Here is a 20,590-nt window from a genome sequence, read left to right on the forward strand (position 1 = left end):
GTCGTGCTGGGTGAGAAGGACGGCAACCTAAAAATGCCCAGGCTGGTTTGTTGTTTGCTGCAGTCTGACTGGGCAGATCAGCAGCAGTTTGGGGTATTGGCACATGAGCACAAAGTCACCTCGTCCTGTGGCTTTAGAGATCCCTGCTGTGGCCATGAAATGGCTTTCCAGGGTTTGTTTTGTTTTTTACTGTTAATTAATGAGGCAGAGACACAAACACACACGTACACAGGAATAGTTTTTAACCTGGCTTGATTAATGCTGTCAAGTTGTACATCTGAGTGTGAGCTCAGTGGGACTGTTGCTTTTGCTTAATACCACAAGACACCTCAGTCTGGATTGTTGCATTACAGTACAAATAAAAAACAGAAACAAAACCACATCTGCATCATACAAGGTGAGAAGAATATGAGAATTCTAAATATTTACAGAGGAGGGCAGTGGGGAAACCACAAAAAATATTTACATAAAAATACATGAGCTTGTCAGCATATACATTTTACACCAGTTCACAAAAAAAAAAAAAAAAGACACTATATAAATTAGAGTGAAGGGAACTCCAAAGGTAACCCAAGACTTTCTGGGACGTTTCTCTCATGCGGCTCAGGGAAAGAAAAACCAAGTCTTCTACAGCAGGAAAATGAACAGCAAAACAACCCTGTCCTCCCCCCACCCCCCGCCACCCCCACAGACTGGATGAGGCAAGACTGCACACAAAGGTATTCTGCTGGATGGTTGCTTACACCAGACCATGCCTTCAATACCGGGTTTCTGTAGCACAAGGTTTGGGGAAAAGTGTTGCATGCCTAAGCCGCTGTAACAAAAGAAACTGAAACAATTTCTCATCCAGATTTCCTACCTACGCATCGCTTCAGGCAATGCCCTGGCCACTGCTGAATGGAGAGTGCATGTGAGGTTCTGTCCCTTCTGGGGTTAAAGAGGAACAGCGTGTTTTGGGGTTGGTTTTGGTTTGGTGTAGCCATTTATACAATCCTTACCAACCCCTTTGAAATGATGAGCACAAAATGAGCATCTCTGGAAAGACATAGGCACAAAGTTGTGGGCGTTCTGTCACTTCTGCATATAGATTTCACCGTATAGGCCTCTTCTGAAAATCAGAAATGACTTTCTAGGGGTCAGCTCCTCATTACTCACAGGTCTCCTGTGGGTCACTCACTGCTCCAAGGTTGAGGTGGAAATTCAGAGCTGGAGTTGCGCCCTGACTCTTGCATTGCATGAGGGAGAACTCAGCTAAGAACTTAGGAGGTGGAGATTGAAGATGTAGATACTGTGGTATACTTACTTGTTGGTAAGTATAGGGGAATTATTTTAGATCACGCTGCTTGTCATCTTGGCTGGGAGTTGAGGTTAGGCAGTAAATTACTTTATCTGAGCAGAGCTGGCCTTGCAATGGATTGTTCTTTGTTTGCCTTGCCATCCCCTTGCTCTCTCTCCCATTTATCTGCTAGGATGCTGAGGACTGCATTACCAACTTACCTTCCTGGGACATCTGGTGTAACCTCCTCTCCTTGCTCTGATGCACAATGCCCTGTCTTTCATAGCTGATATGATTTTGGAAAGATATCTTGACTGACTTACTGCGAATCAATTAATGGGCATGGAAAAACTAAGGACCATCAGCTTAACCACAGTGCAAGAGCAGAACTGCATAGTTGGCTATATGGCTTTGCGTGGGGTGGGTATGGGGATGACTGCTGAATCCTAGCAGTGTTTACCAAAGCTAAAAGAGAAGTGCTCATCTGTATTTGTGCCTGGGACTGAACCTCGTGTTATTTAGCTGTGGCCCTGCACTGGTGGTAGGCTGTTCTTTGGGAGTGCACAGCCCTGAGTACGTGCTCACGTGGCTGTGCAAGGCTGGGGTGATGCTGGGGGAAGTTTTCTGCTGCGTGCCTTTCTTTCAATAGAGATGTTCTTCTCTTAAGGGAAGTTTGCAGCACCCATCTTGGCGTATGGATGTGTGCTTCTAGGAGCTCGTTTGGAAGGTGCTGAAAGCTTTTGTTCCCAAGGGGATGCTCAGCACCTGGTACAGCACAGGGAACTGGAGATGGCAGGCTTGGGGGCTAGGAGCACTGTGGGGAATGGTTGTCCAGGGATGGCACTTGGTATCTACAGGGAGATAGTGGCTTTGCACAGGAAAATCCAGAGGCATTTAGAATTGGTGGGAGCTGATTTCAGCCCCCTCGTAGCAGGATAGTCCTGATTAGATAAGGCCAAAATGGAAGTTAGGTGCTGGGGGCAGGAGGGGGGGAGTTAAGGCTTTCACAGAGAGAGAGGTTTGACCTCCAGCTCTCATTACCTGAATCCCAAATAGCCCAAACCAAAGCACAGTCCCTCGTTCAGATGGAGACCTCAGCAGCCATGGGAGTCTGTGCTCAGCACTACAGGACTGCTTCTCATCCTAACAGAACCCAGAGTGCTCAACCCAGACACCCCAGCTCTTGCAGTGAGGGCTGGGGATGGCTCACCTAACACCTTCTTTCCGTGCATCTTTTTGTTAGTCCTTAAAAGCAAACATTACAAATAGCGTTTCCCCATGAAGAAACAAACCCTTCTACCTGGTAATTACTGGTAACCTGGCTCACAGTGCTTTTTTTCTTTTTCTGACTTCCAGATTTACTTCTGGAACATGTAACAACTCTTCTAGACAGAACGCTTAAAACATCAGCTTTGCACAATAAAATAGGACCATAAGGTACTGTCACTGAAACAGCCCCAGACAAGGCTACAAGAAGCAAACATCTGAAGACAGATCAGCTGCAAGAAGCAGATCTTCTTAATGATTCAAAATAGCCATGAAACTTCTGTTTTAAAAAAAAAAAAAACAAAACAAAACAAAACCAACACAACTGATGTCAGCTCCCTTTAACTTTCACAGCTGTGTCCCAACTGCAGGACCTCCAGCTTTTTAATACAACATCAGAGATTCGAAATGGGTAGAGAAGTTCTTCAGCCACACAGAACAGGAATTGGTATTTATCAGTGAGCATTTAAAAATTCTAAATCTCAAGTATTGCTTGCAAGTCCTGTCTAACGAAATGGATGTGCTTTGTAAGGTGGGGTTGTAGTTGGTGCTGGGAAGTCTGGGAGGCTGCACAGGGTGGGTGCCTGACTTTTCTTACAGTACAGAAAGCTTTTAAATACTTAGGACAGAGATATTGGTGTATTACAGAGTGCACTGGCCTTCTGTCCCTACTTCTAACTGAATACTGGTATCATCTACACTTGTGATACAGGAGGGAATGTTATTCCACAGCACATAACTGCTCTGCATGTGCCATGACTTCACAAGGATCCCTTTGCCAACACAGAGCTGAAAGCTTACAGAAAGCTGTGTCCTGCAGCCTTCAGCTTAAGGTCAATAGGAGCACTTCCCTGATCTAAGAGCTGCAGGATCTGGCCCGGGGCAAAGAGCTGGCTGTGCAGGTAACTCAGCACTTGCACACTCATTCCCAGCTAGTAACTGTGCTCCAATTTACAAGCTGAGCATAACACTATGGAGATCTTACTCTTTCTGTAGATAGGGGATACTGGCTAGCCACAACATGGATTAAATTGTCTGCACCATAGCTAGCCCAGCAGCATAAAGGGTTGGCATGAAATGGATGTGCTGCTCCCAAGTGTCTGTTGTTTTCTTGTGTTGGCTTTTGGTATGAGAAATGTAGACCTGTGATCTACTCAGCTTCTACAGCAGACCTCTGCTTATGCTAGAGAACCTTTAAAGTAATTTGATTTCACGTAGGCAGAAGCAACTTGTTAAGCAAGCAATTTAGAAAGTGTGCTGTATTTTGGATTTGCTTCAGAGCCTATTCACTAGGCTGAGGTCAAAATAGGCTCACACCCACTTCAAAGCAGTTGAAGTGGACCCGCTATGCCTAAGCAATAATCTTTCAAGGAGAAGCTTGACCTTGGCATTGATCAAGACAAAGTGTTCAGGAGGTCTCCCCCTGCTCCAGCAGCTTTCCACCTGCTCTTCCTGCATAACCTCAGAGGGGGGGGAAGCAGTTCCTGCATGTCATGAAGAATCTTTCTTGGGAGCTAACAGTGGGAAAGGCAACACATGGGGCTCACAAAAACAGCAGCATGCACAGTCTGTCATGCATGGGATAATGGAGGCATGGTGAGGAAGTGGTAATAACGGCCAATGTTAAATCCAGGAAAGAAAAAACTTCCTTTCCCCTACCCCAGCAGCATCTCTTTCAGCTCTGCCTGTCCTCTCTGGCAATATCTGTGCGCCAACAGCCTGCCCTGTCATTCCAGTTGTCTCAAATGACATGAAAAAGCTGTATCTCTACTACATAAAAACAGTGAGTGGTGGGCTGGGAGGGATGGGGCTGAAGGTGGGTTTGCTTTGCTCATTGGGGCAGGAATTTATTTTATTTTTTTTTTTCCATTGCTGAAAAAATAAAACAGTCCACTGTCCAGCAGAGGCTGTTTAAAACTCTATTATTTCAATTATTTCCATTATTTCTTTTACCTCCGTGTGCTCACTCAACATGGACCTCTGTTTCAGGCCTTTGCAAACACAGCTCTGTGGGAAGGAAGGCCCCCTGGCCGAGGGCTGTGGCGTAAATTCTACTGTGCACATGGGTAAAAGCGGGGGGCACACACCCCCCTTCTCCAGCATAGCCCCCTCTTTGGTGCTGAGGCATGGTATGGTAATCTTCCACGTTATCATACTGGGACATCACAGTCATAGTGCTTTGGCGTTTCCCAAGGGTTTGGTACGGGTAGAAGAGGGCAGAGTCCTTCTCCACGGACTCGCGGTGCTGCACCCTGAGGCTGTGGCTCCGTTCAGGTGAAGGCGGCGGTGCCATGGGGGAGGCTGCGTGCTCCTCTTCCTTGTAGCCATCTCTGGGGTGTTTCTCAATGGACGTGCTGGGCCTGGCTCGGGACCTTTCCAAATCTGGCCTGTCCTCCGCCAGCCTCACTTCCTTGTGGTTTAGTCTCATGGTGTCCTGGTTTGCCAGGATGTACTTCCTGCCCAAGTGCTGGTAGCCCATGGGCTCGGCGGGCTCAGCGCCTTTGGGCCTGTAATCAGGATAAGGAGGTCCGTTTTTGGGTTCAGAAGGCTGCCTGTGGCTCGGCTCCTGCTGCAGATGTGGCCGGTGGTCGCTGGCGCCGCAGGTTGGCTCGTGCAGCTTCCTGCTGCGGATGCTGCTCTGCTTCTGGGGGAGGGACGGCTTCTCCGGCTGCCCGTTCCTGTAGGCGCCGTGGTAGTGGGCTCTGTCCAGCTCTGGCTCAGGGTGCTGCATGTAGTAACGTTCCTCCCCATCAGGTGTAGCTGCCTTGGCCGGGTACTTCCCCTCCTTCCCTTCTGCCACAGTGAGTAGCCCGCTCTTCCCAGGGTCTGACTTGCTGCGCAAGTGAATGATATCCGGCCCTCCCGGGTCCTCTGGCAGCAGCGGGGTCACATTGTCATACTGCGACATCAGCGGCCCTTTCACTTTCTGCCGTGTGCGGCTCTCGCGGCGAATAGACTGCATGCGGTACTTCTCCATGTCCTCCAGGTCCCACGACATGTACATGTGCTTGATGTCCGGGGCAGGAGGCACGTCCCTGCTGATGAAGCTGTGCTCCTTGCCTGCCAGGTGGCCGATGAGGCCGCCCCGTGGGTAAGCAGACAGGCCGGGGTAGCGGTGCAAGCCCTTGCTGTGAAGCCGTGCCTCGTAGGACGTGAAGTCGCGGCTGTGCAGCGGGTGGAAAGGCCTGACCCGCATGGTGCTGTAGGGGTCCAGGTCATAGAAGTTCCCATCGGCAGAGGTGTAATAGGAAGATCCGGAGGAGCTGGAATAAGGGCTGTAGCGGTAATGCACCCTCCCGTTCTCAAAGTAAGGCTGCAGCTGAGTGACATGGTAGTCGGAGTGAGGCTGATATGGCTTGTACTGGTAGAGGGGCCGCGGGCAGAACAGTGGCTCATCGTCTGGAGGCACCTCGGTGCGCGAAATGGGGACGGAGCGGATGGCAGAGGCGGCCGGAGTGGGAACGTGCAGCGACTGAACCCTGCGGATGGTGGGGTAGGGTGGAGGGTCCTCAGCATAGGTGGCGTTCCGCAGACCTGTGGGGCTCACGGAGGACGCGAACTCCATCCGGCTGCGAGGTTTGGAGTAGACAACAGAGCTGCTTCTCCCTTGGTTTGTGTAGGTGTTGTAGCGAGCGCTCGCAGAAGTGGGCGTCTCCGATCGAGGAGGGTAGGCTGGGTGCTGATCCGGCTTGCTGTGATAGCTCACGTGAGGAGGGACGCTCTCAGGTCGGTACTGGTGGATGGAGGTCGGCTTGTGGTGCAGGTAGACGTCTGGCCCAGAGGGCTCCAGGATGCTCTCGGGTTTGGGGTGCGGCACATACATGGACTGAAGGGAGGTGTGCTTGGGGGGTGGCGGCGGAGCAAGGGGTGGTGGCGGCAGCGGTGGTGGTGGCGGTGCTGGAGGAGGCAGCAGGACTTCCTCTACGGAGGAGGCCAGCATGGAGGAAGCCAGGAAGGCGTGGTAGTTGGAGTTGTTGATCGCGTCAGTGTTGTTGGAGTGCATGGCAGCAGCTATTTTGCTCTCCAGCGTTCTCACGGGTGGGACAGGCGGAGTGAAGCCATAGGAGGAGTGAGTAGGGACCGACTCGGAGCGCAGGTGCAGCAGGGGAGCCCTCGTACCCTCCCGTGGCTTTTCCAAACGGCTCTGGTGGCTGCTGGGCACAGAGGAGGAGCGGTGGCTGCTGGAAGTGCTTTCTGTGGCAAAACCAGGAGTAGGCTCGGGTGGTTTTTCAGGTGCAGCTGCACCCCAAACCTGTTGGGAAGAGATCAGAAGTTAGAGGCAATTCCCTCACTGGGAATATCTGTCAGTTATTTGGTTTTGAGCACTTCAGAAATGCCATCTGCTGAATCAGTAACCCCAGCAAATACTTCCCCCTTCCCCTTCATCCCCTCAAAACTTCTGAGAGCAACTATATTTGGGACATTATTTTATGTTCACCTAGGCAATTTTGTGCTGCATTCGTGTCAGGCTGTGCCTCTGCCATACACTCACAATTCCCAGTAACTTGCAAGGAGCCTCCTGCCTCTTCCAGGAGCGAGACTGACTGAATGCAACTCTCCCTGACTTCAGTCCCCTACAGTTACATAGGAGCTGTGCACAGGTGTTGCACTGGCAAACAGGCGCAAGGCCGAGCAAGGGGCACATCCACATACCTGACTGGAATTGCTGGATGCTTTTGCAGAGGCCGCTGGCACTTGTCCCACTGCAGACTGGTGATCCTGCCTCTGCGGTGGGGTGGGCTGGCTGCCTGTGGGTGTGCGCTGTGCAGCAGTGCCAGTGCCATCTGCCTGAATGAGGGCTGGACCAGCTGCATGCTGACATGTTGGTGCACGATTAGGCTCAGCTGCTGCTGTCTGGATGGTTGTCAGGTATGGCACTGGGACTGGGGTGCTTTTCTCCCCAGCAGTTACAGGAGTCTCAAGTTTGTCATCAGCTGAACAGGTGGAAGTGAGCTGCTTGTCCCCAGACGTGCATGCATGAACGTGGGGCTTATCCATAGGTAAGTCGGTTGTAGGTGGCTCCCAGTCGGGCAGTGCCCCTGGAGCGTGCTGCCGTGTCTGCTCCCAGTCCTCAGCAGGGGCTGGGAACTGCTCTTTGTTCTCCATTTGACCAGCAAGGTAGCTGGGCTGTTCTTGCTCTGCATCTCTTCTAGCAGGCACATCCCCAGGCACGCTGGTGTGAAGAGGCTGGGGGTCCTGACTTCCAGGTGCACCTGGAGAGTGGTTCTGCTCCTGAGCTGTGCTGCTAGCTTGAAAATCCTGCTCAACTGGTGCACTAGTCTGGAAGTGAAGCTGGTTCTCAGGCAGATCAGTATACAGGTGAAGCTTGTCTGGAGCTCCAGCAGAGAGATGGAGCTTTTCCAGAGCTGTAGCAGCTTCATTTTCTCCATAAGTGGTGCTTTCAGAGTGGGCATCTCCTGGCTTTTTCTGAGACTGAGCAGATGCTTGCTGTGCAGACTCAGCTAACGCTAGGGCTAGCATGCGCGCTGCGTTTTTCGGAGGAGGAGGAGGGATAAGAGACACAGAACTGACAGGAACAGGATCCTGGGGGGAGTCGAGGGCAACTGCTCCTAATAGGGGGAAAATCGAAAGAGAGAGTGATTTTATGTTACCCAGTAAGGAGAGTGACCTAACCTTAATGACTACCCCAAGAAAAACAGATGCTTTCCACATTTTCACAGTAGTAATTCCTTCTGATGCGAAACACTGTATCTTCTGTCTTACATACAAATGCTGCTCAATAGCACAGCAGTTCATCGCAAAGAGGGAAAAACACAAGAGATTGTCTAAAGGCTCCTCTTGTATTTCTAGAGAGGTAGGAAGTAGGTAGCAGAGAATGAGACACCCTTACACAATTTTGATCATAAGTTTTTGGGCAAAAAGGATCCCTTCTTCGAGTGTTGGCAGATCTTTAACTTAAAAAAAAGAGAAGTCTTAGATGAACTATCAGCTGAAATGTTTTAGAAGAACATGCTATAGATTTTCGTGTACAACATGATGGGAAAAGAAAGCAGAATAGAAAGTATTATGGACAGGTATCCGAGATCTGTGTGATGTAGGAAGAAGACAGAGGTTAAGACCGTACCGATTTGCACAGCCCTGCAAGAACACTTGTGATCAGAACTGACGGGCAATCCCCTCTCCTAAAAGGCACGCAGAGATGGACTTTTTTGAGAGCAGGTCCCCTTTGGAACTTAAAGAAAGAATGGAGGAAAATGCACTGTACCTGGCTGTGCGTGTCCACTGGGTACAGTCTTATTCTGACTGCTTGACATTGGTCTCTCCCCTTCATCTGGCAACTCTGGTTTGCCAGCAGCCACTATCTGGGCATGCTTTAGCTCTTGATGGGCTTCCTCCTCTGCTGCTCTTTCAGTTTCTTTCAGAGGTAAAGACATCTGGGTTGGGAACCTGTTTGTGATTTCAGCGATACCAATCTCTTCGCTCCAGTTGGAAGTGGAAGAGTTTCTGGTTGTGATGAGCATCCCCCCAATTGATTCTGACGTGCAGCTGGGCAGTGCAAAGGAGACAGGTTCTGATGTGGTCAGCGGTGGAGATTTGATGGGCTTTTTCCCCATCTGGGGCGAGGTGTCGCTGGGTTTGAAGGTCTTCTCTTCGGTCGGGCTCAGGTCCAGAGTAAAGAAGGGACTCATCTTCTCTTGGAATGGAGAGACTGGCTCAGAGCTCGTGGCGCTGCCCGGTGTCTGGGACTGGCTGCCTGATTCTAAGTCCTTCTTCAAGAGGCTCGGCTTCTCCTTACTGATGCCGATGGACTCCAGCATGGAGGTGCTGCTGTCTGGGCAATCAGACTCCGTTTGGGGTGGGCTGCACTGAAAAGACATTGGGTCAAAATCCAGGCTAGCAACGCCAATATCTGGTGGGCTCAGGTCAACGTCTTCGGCAGAGCGAGGAGAAATGAGGGCAGGAACGTGGATGAGCTCCTTATCCCCATCACTGTTGTCATGTGGAAGGTTGTCATAAGAGTTACAGCGATTCATGCTTCCTAAGAGCTCTCCATTGAAGGAAGCAGACAGTGCATCACTACTGGATCTGGGTCTTCTGGGTCGAAACCGGTTAGATTCACCTAGGAATGAATAGATACATAGGGGTTAAGCGTCAAAACTTTCACTGTCTGAGGAGGCAATGGCTTGGTGCTTCTCAATAGCATGCAAGATGCTCACCTGGCGAGCTCTAAACAGAAAAACAGTGTAGTTATCAATAGCTGTTAATTAAGTTTGCTCAAACTCTTTTCAAAGCAGTTACCAGCTCTGTCTCAGTCTGGAACTGAGCTGTTTGCATAAGTGAAATGGGTTGAAGTGTGCTGCGGTTCTGCCTCTCTCAGGAAACATTTTCCTTCCAATGCTATCTTCTTCAATTTAGAAGAGAAAGGGGGAGAGGGCAAGGAATGAAAGGTATACAAAACCCTCAGATGAAAAACAAAGATCTGAAGAGCACTGCTCTGATACCACTGCCCAACAGGGCTGGATAAGCTGCTTCATTAACAAGTCCAGCTTTTACTGAGGGTGGCAGGCATCTGCCCTGCTGCTTATCTGCAATCTCTGATGTTACCTTTTTTTTTTAAACCCACATTTTGCCTTACCATCAACGGCGTGCAGAGAGGTAAGTGATTCTTCGCTTTTAGCTGAGCGAAGAGTCCCGCTGTCTCCTCGTCCCCCTGGGGAAATAAAACCAGACAGTGACAAGCTGAATTATGGAAGTGGTTGACATTTGGTTATGGAGTGGTGGCAGGAAGGCTTCTAGCAACGGTACCACTGTCTTGAAAGTAATAGTTGTGCTTTCATTGTTTGCTGTTTGGTTTGCACTCCAAAGCCCTTGAAGAAAACCATTATCCTGTCATGGTATTAATGTGATTTAGTCTAAGATGAATGCAATGTTTTTGTGGGGGAGGTTGGCCTGGATGGCTGGCAGAGGTCCCTTCCAACCTGTGATTACGAGAAGTGATTACAAGAGAGTATCAATTTTTGATACCAAAATGCCAACTAACTGCTGCAGATGATGGGTTGGAAGACAGCTGTTCCGCATGCCCGCTGTGCCAGGCAGATCCTTCTGGATGTGCCCATGGTAACTGGGTAACTCCTGACAGCAACACTCTCACAGGGGGGAAGCAAGCAGCATTTGCACAGCTGGTTTTATGAGCACCAAATAAGCACAACTAAAATGCTCAAGGGAGACTGTCTTCACGTACAGCCATGGAATGTGTTTGTTACGCTGAAAACTAGAGGGTATAATTTAAAAGGGCATCAGGGTGAGGATGGGACACAACTCCCTGCTGGCCACACTTCAGGATTTGTGGTATGTTCTTCTGCAAAAATGCACAGTTGCTGTTTTTAAACTTGGAAAGAGACAGTATATTATATATGGAAAGGGCTGAGAAGTCAGAGTCTACGTAGCTACAGAAAGATGCTGGATGCCTTCTTTCTATGGGAATGTTTGTGGAAAAGTGCTTTTACGTAGTTTAGATGTATGTCTTCTGACAAAAGCAAAACGGTGCCAGAAGTGAATTCCTACTTCCATAGCAAGTGTCGGAAGAAAACATTGAGAGCTTTGTAGAGGTGCTCATTTATTGTCCTTCCAAAGCTACTCGGAGGAAAGGCAGAAGGGCTGTGCTCTAACGGGTCCGGATCCTGAGTGAACACATTCGGAAAAGATGGGTTAACTAAAGATGCTATGCACGGGCTTGAACGCTAGAAGGAGATCCAAGCACACTGAAAGCATGAATCCTACACTGCTGTTTTTTTGAAAGCTGGCTTTGCAGCCTTACCTGCCAGGGCTATGACCTTCATCTCCGAGGGCTCGCTGGGGTTGCGCTGCAGTTTGCGTTTGGACACAGAGGATGACTTTCCCAGGTTAAAGAAGGAACGCCAGCTGCCAACGGGCGATTTCTTCATCTTACTGGGCGGTCTTTTTCTGGAGTGAGAAAACAGAGTGAATGGGGTGAGTTGTGGTGCAGGGTGAGGGAAGAGCTGTGCTGAGCTCTTGAGACCATTGGCTTGTTCCTAGCATTGCCCAGCTTCTGCTGAAACAGACCTCGGAAACTCGGTCTCTTTCAAAGATGTTTCCATTCTTACAGCTCAGCCCTGAAGCTGGCATGAATTCCTCCAATCTATGCAAAGCAAGATGCAGTGCAGGTGAGCAAAGGCTCCACAGCTGTACAGTACAGCATGCAAGGAACAGCTTTTGTTCTATAACTGCTTTCTGAGGAACCATGCAGCCTTACAGGGCATTCAGAAGCATCTCTTCTACTGTGATAACAAATCATCAGCCTCCTCCCATTGCCCTGTTTGATTTCCAGTGCCAGCAATTCTGTCCAATGGGTCTGCTTAGACAACCAGAGTTTGTTTCAGGCATGGGGTCCTGAGATCTGGAAAACCCCAGTGTTTCCATGTACAACTAGCACAGGCAAGGATAGAAATCTGATGGCCTGCTCAAAAAGGAAGGAATGGCACTGTTGTGTGGCTAAACTGAGCCTACTGGGCAACTGTGTGTTAGTTCATTGAATCCCCAGAGTCCAAAGTGGGTGGAAATTGCCTACAATGCTTTATGCATGATTAGTGTAAGTTAGTTTCAGTAAGTTTTTGCAGTAGTAATAATACAAAACAAAACAAACACATTCAAACCAATGTGCTGGAAATGAAACTCCTCTCTACCTTTCTGATGGAAAGTCAATGACCGTGTGGAATTTCCCTTGTAAAGCTGCAGGTCCTTCTCCCACTTCAATGTATCTATTGTCTGTCACCATGGGGGAGTTGATCTGGCCTTGTGTCCGTGCCTGTGCCTCCTCCAGCGTGAGCAGCTTTGTGGAGGGAGAAGACACCAACAGAGACTTGGGTCGTGATAAAGAACTGTGTCCTGTAATGGAAAGCCACAGATAAGAGGGAGGATCAGAAAGCAGCAGCGCAGCCATCACACTTCAGGGGGAGGTGATATATTCTACTAAGACTTGGCTATCCTAACCACTGGAGGATGATGTAAAAACAACCATTTTGTCAGGGATGCTTATGATGAAGGACAAACTCATAATTGAGAGCAGCTTACTGTATTAAACACACACACACACAAAAAAAAAACCCTGGAAAACTGGGTCAAATAGGTAGAAATCTTCACTGCCATACTTTAATCAAGCTTCATCTCCATGCAAAACATCATAATGACATTGAGTTTTGTTCTTATAAAGTTCAGGTTTAAGCATTTTCAGGATACGGCAACAGGAAATGCTGCACACACTGAAGCTGCTACAAACCAGTGTGCAGGTGGATACAGAGAACTGCATCTAGCTGTGTCTTTCTCTTGTCTTTCTCCTGCTTGCTGCCTGTGCTTGTTTTTGGAGATAAATGCCAGCTGCTACTATCTGTTGTTCAGCCTTAGAGTGCAGAGCAGTGCTGCAGGGAGCACGAAGAGTCTGCTCTAAGAGCTGTCCTTGTTTGCCATTGCTTACAGAGCAAGCATTTACGTGGTTATGCTCATGTGAGTAAGAGGTGTGGGAAGGAAGTCTGTCATCCCCTTCTATCACCATCCTGGTTGGATCCATTCCTACTATTTATTCCTTTAACATCACAGCTCCTGGGTAACACGTGCACAGCCTCGTGTCTGTTAGCTGTACCTGTGTACTCAGGGTGAAGTTTGGACCAAGCAGGTATTCAGACATCCAGCTGTCTTGCAACTAGACTAACTTGGGATGGCTTAAAGCAGGATGGGGAATGCTTTTGCTTCTATCAGCTTGGTACAGGTTGGGATGCTGTGCTGAGAAGGACTGTTTTGCCAGAGCTCAGTATTCCTGAGCTTAGTTGATGCAGTGCAAGACATCCTGAGCCTTCTGCCCCCCAGTTTTGTGGTAAAGCAGACAGTGTGAGCCTGAGTCATTAAACAATTAGCCAAATTTAAACGCTCCACTCTAAAGCCTGGATGATCATTTGGCTCAGGTTCTTTGCATGTTGATCTTCCCCTGGCAGAGCTCCACCTGCTGTGGGCTGTCCTTTCCCAGCCAAGCTAACCTCTGGTCCTGACACAAAAACTGCCTTCCAGCAGGAACAAAAGCTGGACTTGCAGCAACTGTGCTGTCCAAAGTAGAGTAATGCTTGTATAAAAATGGGAAGCAACAAATATTCTAGGAAAGCAGCTCTGTAAACTCCACAGGTGGTAATAACTGCACTGGCTGTGCAAACTTCAATTGAAAGGTCAGCTTATCAAAGCAGATGCAACAAACTGTGGAATAGTAACAGCTTGTGTTCTTCACGTTTACTCATCTAACATGAGTAGTGGTTTTTAAAAAGAGAGGCAATGGGGAACAGACTTAAGTTATTCTGTATGGCTTTTCAGTGCTAGGACCTAACAGCAGCAGCCAAACATTCCCATGTTGTTGTACAGCATCCTGGGCTATTTCAGAAAGATGATGGTGGCCATGTTTGCCATATTCTTATACAACCTTGGAAATCTGTTGTCTCCTTGATAGTAAAAGCATAGTTCAGATATTGTGGAGGATTTCCATTAAGTGTCTGCTACTGTTTTTGATCAAGGTAAAGTTAGTGGAGGAAGATCCTCACCTGCTCCATCTCGTATGACTGAGCTGAATTTGGAGCTGAAGAGGACGTCTGTGTGGTTCAAGATGAATTCCACAACGACTGACTGGATCCGCACCTCCATGAAGGCAGCTGTTCCACTGAAGCAGGCAGACTCAATCTGCTTTGATCTGAAGAAAAGGGAGATTAAGTACCACTGCATCCAGCCAGAAGAGTGGGAAGGTGTGCGCTCCTTGGGTAAGGCTTTGGCTCATGTTAACTGTTATGCCTCACTGCACGGGCAGACAAGACATTAGGGACAGACAAGAGATGAAATCTCATCAAAGCATTATAGAGCCATCAGACTGACTGCAGTGATTTATACCCTGCTGTGGTTAACCTGGCAGGTGGCTCAGCACCATGCAGTTGTTTGCTCGCTTCCTGCCTTCCCAATGGGACAGGAGAGAGAATCAGGGGAAAAACGAAGTCGCACTGGTGATTGAGATAAAACTATTTATTAAGATAGAGAAAAGGAAAAGGATAATAGTTACAACTACGTACTGCTCACCACCCCCAGCAATGCCCAGCCAGCCTCTGAGCAGTGGGAGGAATGAACTCCCACCCCCTTCAAAACATTGCTGTATGGGATGGAATATTCCTTTATCAGTTCCACTCAGCTGTCCTCATCCTGCTCCCCCCCACTCCCTGGGCTCTCTGCTGTGAACGGCCTTGGCTCTGCACAGCACTGCTTAGCAGTAACTATGAACATCAGCTATCAGAACTGGTTTTCTCTTAGAACCATAACATGGCACTGCACAAAAAAAACCAATTCCATCCCAGCTGAAACTAAGAGATACCCAGATTTTGGGTTTAGGCTAAAGAAACACGGGGTCAAAAAGGAAAAGAAGAGTGTGGCAGGTCCAGATGGAGGTAAATGTACTGCATACATAAAGCAGGAGCTCACCCTTAACTTCCTTCCAGAAACAATGAGTGGCAGCAGTTTAATGCAGTGGCACTGCACAAAGCCCAGCATGGGCTTCTACATGGCTTTCCCTCCAGCAGGGAATGTCTCCAGCTGGTCCTGCTCAGCAAGAATCCCAGTATTCATAACAGCAAACTCAAATGAGATCTTTTAAAAGGAGTGCTTGTGAGTGAATTGCCAGAGAGGAGAAAATAGCTCTCCCTCATTAACTGCTCACAGGGGGAGCTATGACTCAGACTTCTCAGGCTGGTAACAAAGCAGTGCAGAAATCAATGCAATAGAGGCCAGGGGTGATTTTCTTTCTTTCTTTTAAAGCACAAATTTTAAAATTACACCATTAATTTTAGAACACCCCGTCAGGCACATTGAAAACAAACTGTAGGGAAATGATCTTGGAGAAATGACTCCAAAGTCTGAATTTTTGCAGCCAAAAGCTGTCAGATGAAAGCCTGGAGATTTCTGCAGTGGGAAATCAGTGATGCCACTGGACACGTTTTCCTGGATGATCAAGGACACACCAGTTCCATACAGTGGAAATTATCATCTGGAAATTGTGCTGGTGGGGCAGGGGGAGAACAGTCCAGGCTCTTCCCCTGCTCTGAGTATAACTTACTAGAAATGTGACAAGAGAAAAGCACATTTGATGGAGAAAAGGGTCAGATTGTTGTGGTTTCCTTTTACTGGAGAACAGATACAAGTCTCGAAATGGGAAAAAAACAAGTTTACCTTAAAAGGTTTGGAGCCCAAACAATCGCTAAGTTCTTCGCGTGCATATTTGTGATGGTGCAGTAATCAGCTAAACGAGCTAAGTGTCTCATTAGGTATTCCAGTGTCCTGGAAAACAAGAGAGGCACAAATGTTCAGCATCAATGAGCGTGCCATGCTGCAATTGACAAAACGAACCTCAGTTCATTGTTTGCATTTTCTTCTCTTTCTTTTTTCCTACTGTAACCAATCAAAACAAAAGTTGCACTGTGCACCCTCAGAAGAATGGTGAAGTTGTCCTTATCATAACAGCTACATGGGGGGGGTCTCTTCTGAGTCATCCAGGGCAAAGGAAAAAGCTGCTTTCTGCCACAGGACTGGATCCAGCAGACAAGGAGGTGGATGGGGATCAGCCAAATGCCACCAGCAGAGCACCCTGGAACTTCATCACGTTGCTGCATTATCACCACCCCATGACACTAAAATGCAACTTATGAAGCATTTTGATCATTCTGCAACGTTCATTGAGAGTTCAGAGAATCATAGAACGGCCTGGGTTGAGAAGGACCACAATGATCATCTAGTTTCAACCCCCCTGCCATGTGTGCAGGGTCACCAACCTCCAGATCAGGCTGCCCAGAGCCACAGGAGTTACAGAAAAGAACACTGAATATTAACCTGGTAAGGGGAGCCTGAGCTTCAAACAGCCCAGGATGCCAGCAAAGTGTATTTAAATACAACTTAAGCAATGAGTGCCTCCAGCTTTCTTACAGATGTAGGAGAGAGGCCCAGCAGATTCCAGGTTAGACTTCACCAATAAAATAAAGCTGCTTCTTACATTACCCACCACTGCTACTGCAAATCTGGGCAGAGGGAGAGGGGCTCCATCCCTTCCAGCACACACAGCCCCATCTCACTGCATCTCACATAGTGCAAACAGCACAGCTCAGCACCTGCCTGCATGCTCCTTCATCACCACAGCTCACATTTAGTTGGTATTAAATCCCATACAGCACATAAATCACTCAATGACGTTTAATTAGCAAATAACATACACTGTAATAAGTCAAGCTAATTACCATACACTACTCATCAATATTTGAATACCTGCAAGCATAATTTCTAATGTACATAATCACATTATGATTGGTCACATTGATGACCATGCATTATGATAGATTAATTATGATAGGTTAATTATGTCTTACTGTAAATTATTAATACCAATCACCATACATTACATTTAGTTAACACTAAATATTATCACTAGTTAGTCATATATTAGATTTAGTTAGTTAATCATATTTTGAGATTAACACATATTATTTATACCAATCAATACATTAAAAATGGTCAAGACAAATTATTATTAATACCAATCACCATACTTTGTATTATGAGGACATTTCTTGTACAGTGCAGAAGTTATTAATACTGGCTAATTGCCTATTAGTACACATTGCAATGGTAAGAGCTAAATTATCACACACCACAAATAGTCACAAATATCAATTAGCACATATTGATATTATCAATACTAATTACTGCATGCTAGTCTAATAAGCTCGTTGCCATTTAAACAATAAACACTATCAATAGTTATTAAGTCAGTGTTAGCATTTGTTAATTATCATTATTGCTACTGGCATTAAATATTAAGCAGATACTAAGTGCCAGACTGCAGCAGCCCTGCAGCCACCAGCTGCATCCTCATGGCGAGGGACTGATCCAAAATTGGGCCCTCCTCAATGGCATCAGCCACTTCTGACCTCCTCAGCACGGATGTCCCTCCTGTATGGACTTCCAGAGGAAGTAAAATAAGACTTTGCAAAGTATATAACGGTGGGTTGGTAATGATCTAAATAAACTACAAACCAACTATCTCCATGAGCCCCTTTAAGGTACACAGGCATAACGTAGCCAGCATGAGACAAAACCCGGAATGGCATCATTTGCTGCTCTGAAATGCAGCAGTGCAGAGCGAGGGCAGCACTGACCTGTAGTGAGGAGGGGGCAGCTGCTGGATGACATCGTGGATTCTCACCAACCGCTCCTCATCTGTAGCAGCAGAAACAGCATCCTGGAATAATGCAGAAAGGGATTTAGACACAAATAGCTGCTGCAGGATCTGGAAATATGGGGACAATGTGCTGCTCATTAGCACCGAGGCAGATTTTTTGAGCCCCTCTGCCTTCCAAGAGGCACCTTGGGAAGATAGAGGTGTATGCAGCTGATGTGATAAAAGGATGAGGAACCCGAGCACTGGGCTGGTTTACAGCCTGATTGTGCAGCTCAGCTCCCTGCAGTGGGCATCCACCTCCAAGTACCATTCCTGTTCTATGAATAGTTGGGGCATAGAAATAAAGCAGGAATTCTCCAGACGTGGCATCAGTGTGATGCAGGACATGGCAGTGACATGTGAGCAAACCTCATGGGGCAACAGAATAAGGGTCTCAGGCCTCGGGCACCACTGTGCCCATTTCCCACTGTTTTAGTGTCAGGATGCTAACAGCAGGTGGGCACCTGGTGCGTGGGAAGCATGAGCTGCTTGTTTTACACATTACATCCTCTAGATCTCTATAATAACCCAAACTTAAACTGAATTTAGACAAAAAAAAAGGTGAGCAGATGTGGTTATATGTGACAGGTCACACCACAGGCCCTGGGAGAGCTAAATGAAAGACATTGCCTTGTACTTACTGAGAACTTCTCGTAGAGTTGGTAGGTCAGCAGAGGGTTCGGGAGCTCCCTGAAGTACATTTTGCAGAGGGAGCTCACGCTGTGAATGTCATGGATATAATTGTCCTTGGTTAGGTCAGGAATCTGCTCAGAGTCAAACTCATGGCTGCAGAGGACACAAAAATGGGCACAAAAAAGAGGAATTAAAAAAAAGAAACAACAAAACAATAAAAATTACAGCCAAGAAAAGCAAGAGGTTCCTGATGTACAGGAAGAAATAAATACTTAGTCACGAACACCACACAAGCCATGCTAGACTGGATGTTTCCAAAATAGACCTTTTCTTTATGGTAAGGCATTCTCAGTTAGCTTTACAACTGACTGCCTGGTCTACAACAACTTGCAGAGCCCCCAGAGCATGTTTTCCAGGAGCACAGAGCTGCCTGGAGGAAAAGTCCCTGCAGGTCAGAACAAAAACTGCTTCCCTTTGCATTTCAAAGGCCTGGAAACTGAAATGAGCAAGCAATGCTGAGCAGCAGCACTACTGGCAGCTGCTGTCCAGTGAAACTTTAGCATGCAGAAATTCCTTGGGTCCACTGGTGAGCTGAGCATGCCTCTGCTATGGGGAGAAGAGTGCCTGGAACCACATGAAGACGATCACTGTGCATTCCCTTGGTTTTTAGAGAGAGAAAAAAAACAAAATCACAAACATTTATGAAAGAAAAGCTGGGCTTTGAAGGCCAGGAGCTGGCTTGCTGTTAGGGTACGTGCATGGAGGTTGCAGTTTTGAATTAGCAGGCTGGCTCTGCAGGGGCCAGCAGGGTGAGTCAGGCACAGTGAGCTGTGAGAACAGGGCTGCTGCAGCCAGGGCTTGGTTTCCCTGCAATCCTCTTTAAGCTGTAAACCAAAGTGCTTAACATTGACATGGGGAATCAGCTTGTCTACATTCCAACTGCAGCAAAGTCAGGAGCTCAGTGACCCTTATCTTGGCTTCCCTGTCCAAGCCAAGCAGTGTGCAGCACAGAAGGTACAACCTGCCTTAGCCTCAGACACTGCCTCTGTGCTGCAGGGAAGATCCAGTCTCTAGCATGCACAAGGCACCAGGAGTACTTGTAATTGCAGTGTCAGGTGTGCATCCCCTACAGGATGGGGAAGGAGATGCTCCCTGCACCTGGACATGAAGGGGCAGACGAGGGGAGAAGAGAGGTCTGCTTCTTCAGACAAGAAGAAGAACAGTCTGCTCCAGGTCCTCAGCCCAGGGGAGGCACAGAAGGAAATAAAGGTTTCTGTTTTCCCCAGCTGATGGATTCCCTGCAACCACAGTCCTCTGTGTTCAGTCTACACAGCTCCCACAGGCGTGTTCTGACTCATCACCTACTCACATCTGGAAGACAAACTTGTTTCCTGCTCTTGGCTCCACAGAAGAAGGAACTCAAAACCAAGAGCAAAGGAAGGCACCAGCCCACCCCTACAAATAAACTGAGCCCTGGCTGATGCCTGGCTTCATCCTGCCCTCCTGCTACCCCTGAGTATTTGCTGAGGAAGAAATCTCATGCCATGCTATAGAGAACTACCCCTGCAGAAGCAGAACACGGAGTGAGGAAATGGAAGCCTTACATTCAGCCTTCCCCAAAGGAAGATTCTGTTAGTGGGAGAGCTTTGCAGTATCTCCAAAAAAGCCAAAACCAGAATGCAGAGGGAAACATGCCAACCTGACACTGCTGTGCTTATCAGACTCATCAAGGCACATTTTGCTTACAAAAAACAGTAGTGATTTAGATGAACAGGGACGGTGTCTACAACTTATGCCACGTATTCCATTCCTTTTGTCCCAGAAAACTGAAAAGGATGCTATCATCTCATTCTCTTTTATTAGACCAGGGAATTATGCAGTTAATGTATCTGGAAAAACATTTTTAAATGTACATCCAAATTGAAAATGGTCGTGGCTAAGCAAGGGGAAAAAAAATGGGCTAGAGTGATGACAGAAAGGATGGACCAGCTCAAGTTGGAACGAGGAATTAAAGGGTTGGAACTGAGGCAAGGACAACCATTTTATTCAGCAGACTGCTGTGCACAGCAGCTACAGGCAGGGTCCTTGGAGCCCTCATAGCAAAGCCTCACAAGCAGATTTTCAAAATTGTGATGAAAAAACAGGATTAAGCTGAA

General features: G+C 47.7%; 1 protein-coding gene across 7 annotated transcripts in view; it reads right to left on the reverse strand.

Annotated features, from left to right (window-relative positions):
• Positions 1-2,829: 2,829 nt before the first annotated feature.
• The window catches only part of ARHGAP32 (Rho GTPase activating protein 32), a 172,941-nt gene continuing 155,180 nt past the window's right edge, over positions 2,830-20,590 (reverse strand). For all 7 annotated transcript variants that reach the window (XM_048968625.1, XM_048968630.1, XM_048968626.1 and 4 more), the window contains 10 exons: positions 18,443-18,587; positions 17,740-17,822; positions 15,764-15,871; positions 14,101-14,246; positions 12,208-12,409; positions 11,322-11,467; positions 10,140-10,214; positions 8,769-9,623; positions 7,196-8,112; positions 2,830-6,794 (listed from right to left, as the gene is read on the reverse strand). In XM_048968625.1, coding sequence (XP_048824582.1) covers positions 4,506-6,794; positions 7,196-8,112; positions 8,769-9,623; positions 10,140-10,214; positions 11,322-11,467; positions 12,208-12,409; positions 14,101-14,246; positions 15,764-15,871; positions 17,740-17,822; positions 18,443-18,587 — 4,966 coding nt within the window. In that variant the 3' untranslated portion in view covers positions 2,830-4,505. The remainder of the gene's footprint in view (positions 6,795-7,195; positions 8,113-8,768; positions 9,624-10,139; positions 10,215-11,321; positions 11,468-12,207; positions 12,410-14,100; positions 14,247-15,763; positions 15,872-17,739; positions 17,823-18,442; positions 18,588-20,590) is intronic.

Source organism: Lagopus muta, chromosome 22, assembly GCF_023343835.1.
Source record: "Lagopus muta isolate bLagMut1 chromosome 22, bLagMut1 primary, whole genome shotgun sequence".
Lineage (NCBI taxonomy): Eukaryota > Metazoa > Chordata > Aves > Galliformes > Phasianidae > Lagopus > Lagopus muta.